At 49.6% G+C, this 15,659-nt stretch overlaps 1 protein-coding gene across 3 annotated transcripts in view; it reads left to right on the top strand.

Annotated features, from left to right (window-relative positions):
• The window catches only part of SSR1 (signal sequence receptor subunit 1), a 50,216-nt gene extending 39,992 nt beyond the window's left edge, over positions 1-10,224 (top strand). For all 3 annotated transcript variants that reach the window (XM_012440332.2, XM_012440327.2, XM_064362959.1), the window contains one exon: positions 9,384-10,224. In XM_012440332.2, the coding sequence (XP_012295755.1) occupies positions 9,384-9,418 (35 nt within the window). In that variant the 3' untranslated portion in view covers positions 9,419-10,224. The remainder of the gene's footprint in view (positions 1-9,383) is intronic.
• Positions 10,225-15,659: the final 5,435 nt, after the last annotated feature.

Below are 15,659 nucleotides of genomic sequence, written 5' to 3'. Positions count from 1 at the left end.
TTGGCAATGGTGGCCCACCTCTGTAATGGCAGTGGCAGGCTCCCTCAACAATGGCAGACTGCCTCCGTAGTGGTGGACTGCCTCGGTAATGGCAGACAGCCCTCCCCCACAGAGCTGGACTGTCCCGGGTTCAGCTGTGCTTGCTGTGAAACTCTCAATCCAGAGCATTCCGATTGCTGGTTTTTTGTGGGGGTGGGACCAGCTGAGCCTGATCACCTGGCTCCCTGCCTCAGCCTTTTTTTTTTTTTTTTTTTTTTTTTTTTGAGTTGAATGGTTGACTCTGTCTCCCAGGTGTTCCAGTCACCTGTTGAAAAGGCGCTGGGATCTGTGTGATTTCCTGTGTGGCAACCCACTGCGCCGGCTGAAACAGCCGCGCTGAGATTCGTGGCGCTTTTTTGCCTGGGTGTCTCCTGGCCTGGCTCCCTGTTTCAGTCCTCTTTTTAATCTGTTGAATGGGTGACTCTGTCTCCCAGGAGGTCCAATTGCCAGCTAAAACAGCTCCCAGACCCGTGTATTTTGTATGGAGAACTGCTGTGCCAGGGCGCCGGCCAAAACAGCCACACTGGCGACCCGTGGGGCTCCTCCGCCTGGGAATCTCCTGGTCTGTGGGCAATAAAAATCTGTCTGGAAATGCAGTGTCCACTCACCCTCTGCACTTTCGCTGGGAGCTGCAATCCTGAGCTGCTCCTAATCGGCCATCTTGGATCCATCCTCTTGGTTGTTCTTACTGGTCTAACATTCTGCTTGAACTAGTCTGCTGTCCTGTCAAATGCATCTTTTTATTTACATGTCCCTTAAATTAAAACTGATCTTGAAAGTATTTGTGCAACATGAAATGTTTCCTGAAGTAACAGTGCATATTCCTGCTTGGTCTCAAGCTGCATGAGGAATGTAAAAGAGAAGCACATATATATCACAGTTTTGGTCAGAATTTCCTCCTGGAAATTAAAAGTTCACACATTTTTAGACATTTCAAATAAGTAACAAAGTGATGTTTTAGAATAAAGGTGATGATTGAAGGTGAGTTTTACAGGTAGGCTGTCAGCTAGTTGGCTTTTCAGTTGGTGATCATAAAGACACTCCCCCACACACAGGCATGAATAAGAAAGGTCTACCACACATCCACCCTACTCACATACTGAGCTTGGATTCCCAGTAATTGCACAGACTGCATACTCTGCTTATTAAACATTTTTTTTGTTTTTTAGACAGTCTCAATCTTGCCCAGGCTGGAGTGCAGTGGTGCGATCTTGGCTCACTGCAACCTCTGCCTCCCAGGTTCAGGCAGTTCTGCCTCAGCCTTCCAAGTAGCTGGGACTACAGTTGCACACCACCATGCCTAGCTAATTTTTGTATTTTTTTTTTTAGTAGAGACGGGGTTTCACCATGTTGGCCAGGATGGTCTCGATCTCTTGACCTCATGATCTGCCTGCCTTGGTCTCCCAAAGTGCTGAGATGACAGGCATGAGCCACTGCGCCCGGCCGCTTATTAAACATTTCTAAGGAAGCTGAGATGGATCTTTGATTTAATTTTCTCATCTGTAAACCCACCCAATAAATCAGTAGCACCTAAGATATTTTTCATTTCAAGACGTTATTCTAAGCAGTAGAACTACATGTGTTCTTCATAGAAAAAGTAACTTTTCATCAGAGACTGTGTAAACTCTGGAGGATCAGTCTTTGTTACCAGGTAATAATGTTTTTAGCTTTTTCTGCTGAAAGGAAACAATGCTTTGAAGACTAAAAAATACTAGAGCATATCAAGTTTGGGGAGTTAGAAAAAATATCTATTAGGGCAGTATTATGTCTTCTCTGCAATGCTTGAAACATTCAGTATTAAACTTTGGATTAATCCCAAGTCTAAAAAGAAATATATCAAAATGCTAAAGCAGTTTTTAGTTAGGATGGTGGATTTTTTTTTTCTTTTTCAGAATGTTTATAATGTGCCTGTAGTTTGTAATGGAAGCAATAAATGCAAATATGAAATTTATCTGAGCCTCCTACAGTGAGTACACTAATCACAGTGGTGTGGGCAGTTCATCTGTGGCCCCAAAAGAAACGAAGCCCATTTTTAAAACTTGGATGCACTGTCACTACATAGTCAAGCAAAAGCAAGACAGATTCTTTTTTTTTTTTTTTTTTTTGAGATAGATCAAGTCTCACTTTGTCACCCAGGCTGGAGTGCAGTGGCACAATCTTGGTTCACTGCAACCTCCGCCTCCCAGGTTCAAGTGATTCTCCTGCCTCAGCCTCCTGAGTAGCTGGAACTACAGATGCCAGGTGTCCACCACCATGCCCAGCTAATTTTTGTATTTTTAGTAGAGACAGGGTTTCACCATATTGGCCAGGCTGGTCTTGAACTCCTGACCTCAGGTGATCCACCCACCTCAGCCTCCCAAAGTGCTAGGATTACAGACGTGATCCACCATGCCCAGCCAAGATAGATTCTTAATAGAAAGCCCTTGAAAGTATTTCTCCTTTTCAGGGACCTGGACTTTCTCTTTGCTGTTTGTAAAACGATGAGCTCCTCTCTGCTGCCAAGTTCGAGCCAGGCTGGTGCTCAGTGCGGCCACTCCTGCCCCACCCCTTTGCCTCTCAGGCCTGATGCCCACAAGAGTCCAAGCTGCCCCATCAGATCCTGACTCTGCCCTGCCAGAAATTCTCCTCTGGCTTCCACTGGCATTGAGGTGAGCATGAGTGCTCCGCCACTGACTGCAGACTCTCCAGGATCTCTCCCTCCCTGCTTTGCCCCATCCTGTGCTGCCCTCCAGGCTTCCTGGCCAGCCACCTCCCCATCCTCTACCCAGCCCGGCTTGTCCAGGAGCAGGGCCTTGACAGTAATTCCCTCTGCCCAGGTCTCAGCCCCCATCTTCCCTGCTCTTAGCATTCCTGACAGCTCTCCTCAAGGAAGGCCCTACGCACCCTGTTCTGTTCTCATTATCTTCAACACTATGAGAAGTTACCTTGGGCTGGCACAGTGGCTGACGCCGGTAAGCCCAGCATTTTGGGAGACTGAAGTGGGTGGGTCACTTGAGGTCAGTAGTTCGAGACCAGCCTGGCCAACATGGTGAAACCACTTCTACTAATAATACAAAAATTACCTGATTATGGTGGTGCGTGCTTGTAATCCCAGCTACTCGGGAAGCTCAGGCAGGAGAATCACTTGAATCCAGGAGGTGGAGGTGGCAGTGAGCCTAGATCGTGCCACTGCACTTCAGCCTGGGTGACAGAGCAAAACTCTGTCACACACACACACACAAGGAAGTTACCTTGTTCTTCCGTTGCCCCCTCACCCCTTGTGAATGTAAGCTTATGACAACAAGAATTTTGTTTAAGTCACCAGCTCACCAAGTCTTAAAACAGGACCTGGCAGATATGGTAGGTGTTTCATGTGAATTACTTATCACACTGTGAATTAGGTATCTCCATTTTGCAAATAAGGACATTGAATACAAGTTAAATAACTTGACAAAAATCCCTCAACTGTTAGGTGGCAGAGCTGGACACAGGTTTGTGTGTGTCCAGAGCCTTCATGGGATGGTGCCGCCTCCCTCATTTATGGAGGTTCTTTCTCCAGGGCACCATTCACTGAACAGCGGGAGAGGATGGAGGTTAAACTGCCATGCTTTGGGTTCACAGATGCATGGCTCTCTGGTGGGGACCTCAGGGTTATGGATCACACTGCTGCACCTTGAGAAGTTGAAATGGCATCTTGGTGTACATTGCAGCTAAACCAGGAAGGACTTACTAAAACAAAAGCTTGTGGAAACTGTCAAGCAAGTGCATAGGCATTGCTATAGATGGTTTCTGTGAAATTTCATTAGGTGAGTTCCGTAAAGGGAAGTGAAACAATAGGTCACAGCTGTAGCTTCAAAATAAAAAGTTGGTTTCTAAATTTAGTGAATTGTAAACTTCACTATTTTCTCCTTAAATGCATAGTGACCAAGTTAACCAGATTCCCAGTGGAAACAACTATGTAACCTATCACAGGCACACAAAAGCTACCAAAGGAAAACTGCTCAAGCCCCCTGTGAGTAGAGCCTCACGTCAGGACACCAGCTTTGTCTAAGCATTTATAAAAGTAGGGTGGGCACAGTGGCTCACGTCTGTAATCCCGGCACTTTGGGAGGCCAAGGCAGGCAGAACACCTGAGGTCAGGAGTTCAAGACCAGCCTGGCCAACATGGTGAAACCCTGTCTCTACTAAAAATAAAAATTAGCCGGGTGTGGTGGTGCATGCCTGTAGTCCCAGCTACTCAGGAGGCTAAGGCAGGAGAATTGCTTGAACTTAGGAGGCAGAGGTTGCAGTGAGCTGTCCAACCTGGGTGACAGAGTGGGACTCCGGAGATCTCCAGATAAAGAGAAAATTTGTAGAAGTTGGGTAGGCACAGTGGCTCATGCCTGTGATCCCAGTACTTTGGGAGGCCAAGGTGGGAGGATAACTTCAGCCCAAGATTTTGAGACCAGCCTGGTTGACATAGTGAGATCCCCCCATCTGTATTGTAAATTATATGTATGTATTTTTTAAAAAGAATGTATAAAAGTATACTTCTGTGTTACTGAGTCAGTCTCACTCTGTTGCCCAGGCTGGAGTGTAGTGCAGTGGCTTGATCTCAGCTCACTGCAACCTCCACCTCCCAGGTTCAAGCATTTCTTGTGCCTCAGCCTCCCAAGTAGCTCTGATTACGGCACATGCCCCACCACGCCCAGCTAATATTTTGTATTTTTAGTAGAGACAGTCTCAGCATGCTGCGCAGGCTGGTCTCAAACTCCTGGCCTGAAGTGATCCTCCCACCTGAGTCTCCCAAAGTGCTGAGATTACAGGTGTGAACCACCACACCAGTTCTAAGTTTCTCATAAGGGAGTAATTAGTTACTTGTGTCTGTATTTTTTGGTTTCATAATTTTAAATCCGAGTGTTTCCCCTCTGCAAGAGTTCCCCAAATGATGTGAAAACATTTTGAAGCATACCTGGTTATCCCCAGGCTCCCTTGATGCCCGTCAGATGAGTGTGTTTTGCTGCCCTCTGCTGCTCATGGATGGTACAGCAGTGACTGAACAACCCATTCCGGGTCTGTCCCTTGGTATTGCCTGAACTAGCTGGAGAAGCCTGGGAAGAAGACAAGATTGTTAGGAACCACTCTCTCCTAAAGCAAACCACCTTCTCCAACGGGCCCAACAGCTGTGCTCCACCCTCACCCCAGAATTAAAATGAAAAATGCTGCTTTTGCTAAGACATGACTGAAATAATCTTGGATTTTAATTTGAATGGTTTGTGTTGGTAGAAGATGAATGCTGTGAGCAAGCCTGCAGGTCACCTGTAGAGCTGCCTGACCACGCTCAACACGTGCTGTCTAGATGCAGCTCGCCTCCCGAGAGAGCAGTCTCTGAGGACAGACAAAGCTGACCTCTGTCCTGTCCATACACTTATACACACAGGATGACTTTGGATGAATAAATCAAATATTTTCAGTGGCTGGACAGTCAGTAGTGTGTAGTATGATGATTAATAACTGTTGGAAGTGAGGCACGATAGCTCCAACAGTAATCCTAGCCTGTAATTCCAGCACTTTGGGAGGCCGAGGCAGGAGGAGCTTGAGGCAAGGAGTTTTGAGGCCAGCCTAGGCAACAGAGTAAGACCCCATCTCCACAAAAAAAATTATAACAATTAGTTTTTTATGTATTAAAAAGAATGGCTGTTGGAATGAGCCGCTGTTTGAATCAGAACTTACCCGCTCAGTGGCTAGATAACCTTGGGCAAGCCACTTGTCTCAGCCTGTCTTTTCATCTGTAAAATGGGGATAATAGTAGCTGCAGTTATTAGTTATCCTAGGATATGAAGCCCTTGCTCTATGTCAAATGTTGTGACTTTTTAAAGGTTCCATATGTTAAGAAAAGCTGATCCCAATGCCTGGCACAGGGTAGGCTTCGAATTTTCATCACTAAAAATACTTATTTCCTCATTACATAAGCCGTGTTTATTTGTCAGCCAACTGAAAACCACCATCAGCAACTTACTCCTCCCTACGAACTTCTGGTAGAGGCCTCTCATCTTCTCCTTAATCCTCAAGTTGGAAAGAATATTAAGAGTCATCTAGTCCAGCTCCTTACCCAGCGCAGACCCTCTTCTATAACCGCCCGTGTGCACACCTCTACCTGGCCAGGTGGCCTGTCTTTGGACAGCTCAAATATTAGTTCCTTCTTGAACCCAAACCAACTTCCCTGTTGATGTCCTGGTTCTGCTCTGCAGATTTTAGGAAAAAAAAAAAAAATTGCCCTCTCTCCCTTACAACAGCCCTTTATATGTTTGAAGAGAGCTATCACATCTTCCTTTGTCAAAAATTATGTTATCCAGGCCAAGCTAAAACATCCTGCAGCCTACATGGGTCTTTTAAAAAATATATTCCCGGGCCGGGCGCAGTGGCTCACGCCTGTAACCCCAGCACTTTGGCAGGCCGAGGTGGGCGGATCACAAGGTCAGGAGTTCAAGACATGGTGAAATCCCATCTCTACTAAAAATAAAAAATTAGCTGGGTGTGGTGGCACACACCTGTAATCCTAGCACTTTGGGAGGCCGAGGCGGGTGGATCATGAAGTCAAGAGATCAAGACCATCCTGGTCAACATAGTGAAACCCCTTTTCTACTAAAAATACAAAAATTAGCCAGGCGTGGTAGCACATGCCTGTTATCCCATCTACTTCGGAGGCTGAGGCAGGAGAATCACTTGAACCTGGGAGGAAGGTTGCGGTGAACCAAGATTGTGCCATTGCACTCCAGCCTGGACAACGGAGGGAGACTCTTGTCTCCAAAAAAAAAAGCTGGCTGTGGTGGCACGCGCCTGTAATCCCAGCTACTCGGAAGGCCGAGACAGGAGAATTACTTAGGGAGGCAGAGGTTGCAGAGAGCCAAGATTGCGCCATTGCACTCCAGCCTGGGCGACAGAGTAAGACTCTGACTCAAAAACATATATATATATATATTCCCATACAGCAGTTTTGTTTTCAAAGAAACACTGCCTTTATTAGGATGATGGGAATTGTTTGACTCCTTGAAACCTTACAGATTTTATTAAATTTTGTAAATTAAAGGGTCCAAGTGATGCCTTGAGATAAAAGATGAAAATGATTGCCATTAGCTCTCCCTCCAAAAACATGACTTCAACAATTCCTCCCTGCTCATGCTCTCTATCTGAGATAGGTTCTATTATCACCAGTTTAGAGCTAAGCACATTGAGGTATAGAATGGTGAGGCCACTGAGCTAGTGAGAAAGGCAGCCAGGATATGGACATGGGTAGGCTGGCCCCAGGAGTGCCCTAACTATCTCCAGCAAGCGGACAGAGGTTTAGTTCCTTCCCTAAACCACTTTTTCCTGCAGTATTTCCTGTCTCGGTGCCATCACTTCCAGAAGAAACCCCCTTTTTGCAGACCCCCTCCCTCCTCCTGCCTCCTAACATCTCATGTCCAGCTCTTCTGCAGCCTGCCCTGCTCCGGGCCTCGGGAATGTAGCAAGCTCTTGGTTCCCGTGTGCTGCCCATGTGGGTGTGGTGCCAGCCTTTGCCTGCAGTGCTGCGAGAGCCTTGCCCCACTCTCCCAGCTGCCTGTCTGGTCCCCTTCCTGCCCACCACCCGAGCTGCTTGTGTGGTCATTATCAAATGGCATTCTGACCCTGTCGCTCTCTCCTGCTGAAAACCTTCTAAAGGCTCCCCACAGCCATCAGGACAAAGGCCTCCACCGTTTGCCCTTTGGCCCCTCTGTGTCACTGGTCCTCCTGTGAGTTTGTACTCTAGCCCAGCAGCTCATTCCCTGTGCACACCACACTGGTGCCAGCTCCTGCCTGCACAGGCTGCCCTCTCTCCCAGACACCCCGCCCCCTTCAAACTTACCCAAAAGTTACAAAATAGTACAAAGAAATGCCCTATACCCTTCACCTTCGCTCAGACGGTGCTTAGCATTTCACCACATACAAATGCACACACCCGCCATGCGTATTTTTTTCTGAGCTCTTTGGGAGTAAGTTGCAGACATACCATGTCCCCTTTCCCCCAAACACACCAGTATTTAACCTCCTAAGAACAAACATGCTCTTACATAACCAAACTGCAGTTATCAAAATCAGGACATTTAACATTCACGTCACGTATTCTAAACCACAGGCCGCGTTCACATTTCACTATTGTCTCTAAGCCTCTTGACAGCTGTTTTTTTCCTGGTTTGGGATGCTGCAATACGTTTAGTTGTCATGTCTTGGCCGCCTTTGTTCTGGAACTGCCTCTCTGTCAGCGTCTCTGGCATTCGTGAAGAGCGCAGGCTAGCTGTTCTGCAGAGAGTACCCCCGTTAGAGTTTGTGTGATGCTCCCTCCAGATTAGATTCAGCTTCTGCCTTTCTGGCAGGAATAGCCCTGAGCAACGCTCTGGCCTTCCCAGCTCAGCATCTCGAGGGCCACATGGTTGCTGCTGGCTTGGCCTGTAATTGGTGATGTGGATACTGATGACTTGAGAACGGGGGGTCTTATTTTTTGCAACCTCCTATTCATGACCCCTCTCCTAAGAAAGCTTGAGTGGAGCCCTCCAGGTACCCACAGTTAGGGGAGGTGTCTGGTCCCTCACCTGAGTTCTGGGTACAGAGCTTCAGCTGCACTGACCAAGCCATCATGGCGCGTGTCTCTTCCCCCGCTCCACTGCCAGGCTTATGGGACCACATCTTGCTCACGATGGTGTCCCAGCTCCGATGGGCCCGGCACATAGTAGGTGCTTAATAAAGGTGTGTTGAGGCTGGGCATGGTGGCTCACGCCTGTAATCCAAGCACTTTGGAGGCCAAGGTGGGCGGATAACCTGAGGTCAGGAGTTCAAGACCAGCCTGACCAACATGGTGAAACCCCGTCTTTAAAAAATAAATAAATAAATAAAGGTGTGCTGAGTGAATGAAAGAATGAGTGAGATTTGGGAGCCGATTCAGTTGCAAAGCAGAAACCTCCCAATCTCTCCAGATGGGTTTTTGTGTGTGGTTTTCACTGCTTTACTCGTGAAGCATGGCTAAATGTTGGGGTTCTTTTTATGCCAGATTCTCGCTGAAAGCATGAAAGTCTGATCAAATCCCAAGAAAAAAGCATGGTATTTATCCTTCCTCTGGGGAATCACAGAATGGACCAATTTTAGAAACTTTGAACCCCATTCTAGACTGTTCCATGTTTCTTCATAGGATGCTTGGGTGTGAGGGGAGAGTCTCGGGGGAACTATTTGGCCAGGACAGAGCAGCAGAGAGTCCTGCCCCCCCCCGCCCTGCTGCCTCTCTCCAGCCACGTGCTTCATGCACCAGAAGGGAAGTGCCTGGCGGGGTGTCCAGAAGCCTCTCAGGAGGTCACTGTCTCCTTTTGCTCTTTCAGGCGCAGGAGGAGGGAGACGCACTGACGGCATCTGACCACTCCTGCACTCGGGCGCCTCGTGGTCTCCAGGTGCAAGGCCAGCGTTTCCACCGTGGCTGCTCCAGGACCTCCCCCGGAACAGCCGTTCCTGGAGACCCAGCCATCTTTTCTGCACTGTTTTGCAATTTGGGAAACTTAGGACAGCAGCAGCCCACTCAACTGGGTCCTCCACCAGATGGCTCTGGGAAGTCACCGCTGGGCATGGCTGTGTCACTAGGCCTTTGTGGCTGATGAGTAACAGCTGTCGTGTGCTGTTTCTGGGTGGGGATTTCCCAGGAAACCAGTCCTACTCTGCCAGCCAGCAGGATGGGGATGCAGGTCCCGCCAGTGAGGACTGGCTGAATCATGCGACCCATGCAGTAGGCCCCTTGGGTCAGCTGTCCCCACCCACTACACTGATGGTGACTGAGGCCAGGAAACGGGACTGTGTGTGAAGCCTGCCAGCCCCTTCCATGTGATGGTTCAGCGCATACCTTAGAGCTTCCAGTTCCGTCTCGGGACATTTTCAAAGATGAGCGTCCTCAGGAGGGGTGGCGGCGGGGGGCATCTGGAGGGGCCTGAGGCACAGGGAGAGCTTGGTGCCCAGGCCGAGCAGTGCTGCACATGCACACGAATTATGCCTTCAAACATGAGTTACGCCTGCAAAACCAACGGGCTCCTTCCAGCCGGGCTGCCTGAGGTCACTGTCTGTGTGCTGGTGCCCATTGTGGGCTCCGGGGCCCTCTGTCCTTGTGCTGACGTGAATGGAGTTGAATTGCCCTGAATTGAATTAGAGTAAAATAAATTGAATTGAAAAGCCTACAAATAAGTATGTATCTCTTGCTGAGTGCCAGGCCCTGGGCATTCACAGCTGAATAAGACAGCACCTTCCTGTCTTCACTAGCTGGGCCCATAACTAATATTATGGACTTGCAGCAAGAACACATTGCGGGGGTTGCAGGTGGCAGTGGGGAGGAGGGTGAAAGGTTTCGGGAGGGGGGATCTCTGAGCTGAACCTTTGAGAATGGGAGTGGGGATTTTGGAAAGAGGCGAAGATAAGAAGGACACGGGGCCAGGCGTGGTGGCTCACGCCTGTAATCCCAACATTTTGGGAGGCTGAGGCAGGCGGATCACGAGGTCAAGAGATTGAGACCATTCTGGCCAACATGGTGAAACGCCGTCTCTACTAAAAATACAAAAATTAGCTGGGCATGGTGGCGCACGCCTGTAGTGTCAGCTAATCAGGAGGCTGAGGCAGGAGAATTGCTTGAACCTGGGAGGTGGAGGTTGCAGTGAGCCAAGATCGTGCCACTGCACTCCAGCCTGGGTGATAGAGCAAGACTCCGTCTCAAAAAAACAAAAAAGGACACAGGACACGGGACTAGGGAAGCAGCAGGAGCAGAGGTGAACTGCATCTGAGGAGAGGACAAGAGGAGGCGGAGACACAGGGCTCACCTGCCACCTGGTAGAGGCACACACGTGTGCACACATAGTCACAGGTGGAGAGAGGCATCACACAGCCTGTGAGCCACACGCATCAGAACCACCCAGAACGCACCACATACCTACTCCAGCAGAATCTCAGGAGCCGGCCCAGGAACCTGCATTTCAAAACAAGCTCTACAAGTCAATTCAAAGATTGACAGTGTGTTGGGGGCGGGTGCTGCACCTCCGTCAGCCAGTGGGGTGGGGGTGGGGGTGGGGGGCATGCACTGATTTGCAGGCCTGGCCTGCCAGGATTCGCCCCTGGCACGTAAGTACTTGCTGTACTTCACCACACAGCACAGTTGCCCGGAGGACTTGTCCACACACAGACTGCTGGGCTCCACCCCCAAAATTTTGAGTCAGTCGGCCTGGAATAGGGCCCAGAATTGCTTTGCTGATCAGTTCCCTGATGGGTGATGCTGGTACAGGGGCCTCTGAGAAAGAGATGGATTGGAGCGAGATGGAATCAGCCAGACTGAGGGAAGCTCTCACTGGCCCTCCTGAGACTGAGGTGCCGGGACAGTGGCAACATTTGAAGCACTTTGATTTGACCAGATGTGCTCCCTTTGACAAACCTAACACCATGTAAGCACTTTCTCTTCTGTGTGCCCATCCTAGGTTTCAAGCCTTCTGCAACAGTGGTATGGTATTCTGGACATGTGACAGATGCCCAGTGCCCTGATCTGAAGATGGGTGAGCCTGGTCCCCGCCGGGGGTCTCTTGCTCAGAGTGATGCCATCCTCCTAAGCGACCTGTGGCTCTGAGGCCACTCAGGAGTGTTTCTAGACATCCATGCAGTGCCTTGATTCCAGCACCCAGAAATGCTTCTGGTGTTTCCAAGGTCACAGGTGGAAACCCCAGATGTCCCTTGGAAGGCTATGCTGCCATCACCCTTGGGGCTTGGTCACATCCTGGGTCAAGGGGTGATCATTTATCAGCAGTCTACACAGGATTGGAGGGCCCCTGGAAATGACAAGTCTGTTCCCAGTAGGAACTCAGTGTCCCACCAGCAAGGAGCTCAGCACCGTGCTCAAGCCCAAAGACACAACCAAACCAGCTTCCAAATCCCATCTCTGCAGGTCTACGGCTGGGGCTACTCGTGGTACAAATTCCGTAACAATCAAGAGAGGAAACTACACGTTCATTTGAATGGGGGAAGTTTGATGTAACTGTAACAGGTTTAGAGTAATGGGGGTTGGCTAGTAAGAAGTAAACTCCAAGCTGGGCTCACACCTATAATCCCAGCACTTGGGGAGGCCGAGGCGGGTGGATCAGGAGTTCGAGACCAGCCTGGCTAAAATGGTGAAACCCTGTCTCTACTAAAAATACAAAAATTAGCAGGGTACAGTGGTGGGTGCCTGTAATCCCAGCTATTTGAGAGGCAGAGGAGGAGAATTGCTTGAACCTGGGAGGCGGAGGCTGCAATGAGTCGAGATTGCACTATTTGCACTCTAGCCTGGGTGACAGAGCCAGACTCCGTCTCAAAAAAAGAAGAAGTAAACATCAATAATCTAGGAAGAACAACTATGAGGAACAGCCTCCCATTCAACCGCTCCTTCAACCCTGAGCCCTCATTTGAGAGAGCACTGCCCAGACTCGCCAAAGGGCTGAGAAGTCACTGTTTCTGCTGCAGTGGGACTTGCTGGATATCTGCTCTTGGGGGCCAGGGTTACGCTTTTCTGTAAAGGAAGTGCCTTCCTGGAGGAAGTCAGCCACAAACAGCTTGAAGCTGCTGGCTGCTGGGTGCAGCTGACCACCATGCACTGCAGAAGCCTGGTGCTGGAGGGTCCGTGAGCATGGCAGGAGTCAGCCAAGTGGGCACACAGGGCAGGAAGGAAAACCTTCTGGCCATCTCCTACCACTGCTCCCTTTGACAAACCTAACACCATGTCAGCACACAAAGGAAACGTCTAAAGGGGCCAGATCCATTTTCTCAAAGCAGGTAATGAAGGATGAACTTGGAGCTGCGTGGCACTAAATTGATAAAGGCACAGTTCCCAAAGATTGTCTGGTTCTTGACAGAGGAGTCCAGGGTGTGGGACCTTGGAACCCTATCATCTGAGAGCTTGTTTGGAGGTTCTAGCACCTCTGCTACTCATATACCCTTGACCAAAGACCTGTCCTCCTCTATCGGGAACGGCCATCCTCTTCAACCGAGGGACACACGTGGAGCAGTGCGGGAGGAAAGGGACACCTGCCTAGCCAGCCAGACCCGCCAAACCAACCCTGGCCGTCAGTGGGGTGACAGATGCTGCAGCCAAATCGCCCCCATATCCAGCAACCCTATGATTTGATCAGAGGAACAAGGGAATTGGAAAGAGCCTCAGGAGCTCCTCTCTCCAGCCCCTCACCACTGCCAAAACAATACCAATCCTCTGCGCAAGGCCACACAGCTCGGCGCGGTGGGAGAGAGGGACCGCGCCACCTTGTTCTCTCTGCCCTCACGCTCTCTTTCATAGGCCTTTTGCATTTAAATTGGACAAACTGGTAGCATCCATTTTACAGATAGGTACCCAAAGTTGAGAAACCCCCTTTAAATGAATAAATATTCCCAATCAAAGAGAGCTCAAGACACACTGTCTAGTTCTAGGACAGAAGAATTTCCTGAGTTTCTCAAAACAAAAACCCCATAACTTTTCTTGTTTCTTTAAATTCTATAAAGACATTGTAATGAAATGTGAGGCCCACGCTGAGCGCAGTGGCTCAAGCCTGTTATCCCAACACTTTGGGAGGCTGAGCCAGGCAGATCAGTTGAGGTCAGAAGTTCGAGACCAGCCTGGCCACCATGGTGAAAACACCCATCTCTACTAAAAATATAAAAATTAGCCGGGCATGATGGTGGGTGCCTGTAATCCCAGCTACTCGGGAGGCTTGAGGCACAAGAATCACTTGAACCCGGGAGGCGGAGGTTGCAGAGAGCCGAGATTGTGCCACTGCACTTCAGTCTGGGCAACAGAGCAAAGACGGTCTCCAAAAAAAAAAAAAAAAAAAGTGAGGACCAGTCAGCACTTTCCACACCCAGTGTGGTATTGTTGGAGTCCCGTGAAGATTTGTGGATTTGACTTATAACTTGCTCAGCACAGGCCCTGGACCTTTGACCTTGGGTCATATGTTCTCCTGTGAGCATTAAGAGAAGGGTTTTTGGCCAGGTGCAGTGGATCACACCTGAACTCCCAGCACTTTGGGAAGCTGAGGCAGGAGGATCACCTGAGGTCAGGAGTTTGAGACCAACCTGGCCAATATGGTGAAACCTCCATCTCTACGAAAAATACAAAAATGAGCCAGGTGTGGTGGCGGTCACCTGTAGTCCCAGCTACTCGGGAGACTGAGGCAGGAGAATTTCTTGAACCTGGGAGGTGGAGGTTGCAGTGAGCCAGGATCGAACCACTGCACTCCAGCGTGGGCAACAGAGTGAGACTGTCTCAAAAAAAAGAAAAAAGAAGAAAGAGAAGCGTTGTCGTTGTGCTGGTTGTGCCATCCCTAATGCTGATGGAGTGTCCTGTGTGCTGTGCCCGCAGCATCTCATGAGACTCCATAGTGAAGAAGCCCCGTTGTCATCCGCCTATCAGCCATATCAGGGACATGCAGAAAGGCCACCAGGGCAGTGCCCTAGTCAGGGCTGGATGCTGCAACAAAGCCCTCCGTCTGGGGGGACTTCCACAGTAGAGACGGATTTCCTTGCAGTCTGGGGACTGGCAGCCCAAGAGGAAGGCTGACAGGGTTGGCGTCCCCGAGCCTCTCCTGGGCTTGAACCGTCTTTTCCCACCCAAGTCCTCACATGGGCTTCCCTCTGTGTCTGTGTGCCAAGCTTCTCTTATAAGGACACTGACAGATGGAATTAGGACCCACCGTAATGGCCTTGTTGAAATGGAATTACCTTTTTAAGGGTCTTATCTCAGATATGGTCACATTCTGAGGTCACAGGGGCTGCACCGTACGGATTTTGGAAAGTCACAGTTCATCATATGACAGGCAGTATTTCCTACAGACTTGGCTGTCTGTGGATAAGGGCTTTGCATACTATTTAAGGGATACCATCTGAGTTTAAGCCGCCCTTCCTTACCTCATGATCCAGTTCATCTTCAGATAAACATGTGGCTGGGCGTGGGGGCTGGTGCTTGTAATCTCAGCTACTTGGGAGGCTGAGGTTGGAGAATTGCTTGAACCTGAGAGGCGGGGGTTGCAGTGAGCCAAGATTGCGCCATTGCACTCCAGTCTGGGCGACAAGCAAAACTCTGTTTAAAAAAAAAAAAAAGTTCTTGGGAGCCTTAAAAACTGTGTGGCACGTAGCCCCACTCCAGAGATGCTGATTAAATGGGCCTTCAGAGAAGCCAATCATCATCACCAGGGATCTGAACGCTCCCACCTCCATGAGAAGCACCTGGGAAGGGCAAACCTGAAACTACGCCCAGCGGGAAGTCGTTAACTGGAAGCTTTCAGATCAGCTTGGTCTGGGCAAAAACATCAGTCCCTGCACGGACCTTTGAGTGTGAGGCCAAAGCCTGCTGTTCCCACTCACTGCTCAGAACACACCGAATCTGTGCAGCTGAGAGTCAGAGCTCTGTTACAGCCTGTGAAAAGACATAGACTGGGCCGGTCGTGGTGGCTCGCACCCAGCACTTTGGGAGGCCAAGGCAGGTGGATCACCTGAGGTCAAGAGTTCAAGACCAGCCTGGCCAACATGGTAAAACCCTGTCTCTACTAAAACTACAAAAAAATTAGCCAGGCATGGTTGCAGGTGCCTGTAATACCAGCTACTCAGGAGGCTGAGGC

This window comes from Aotus nancymaae, unplaced genomic scaffold, assembly GCF_030222135.1.
Source record: "Aotus nancymaae isolate 86718 unplaced genomic scaffold, 86718_ANA_hifiasm-v0.15.2.pri h1tg000051l, whole genome shotgun sequence".
NCBI lineage: Eukaryota > Metazoa > Chordata > Mammalia > Primates > Aotidae > Aotus > Aotus nancymaae.
The sequence above is the reverse complement of the archived record's forward strand: the minus strand, read 5'-3'. Positions and strand labels throughout refer to the sequence as shown.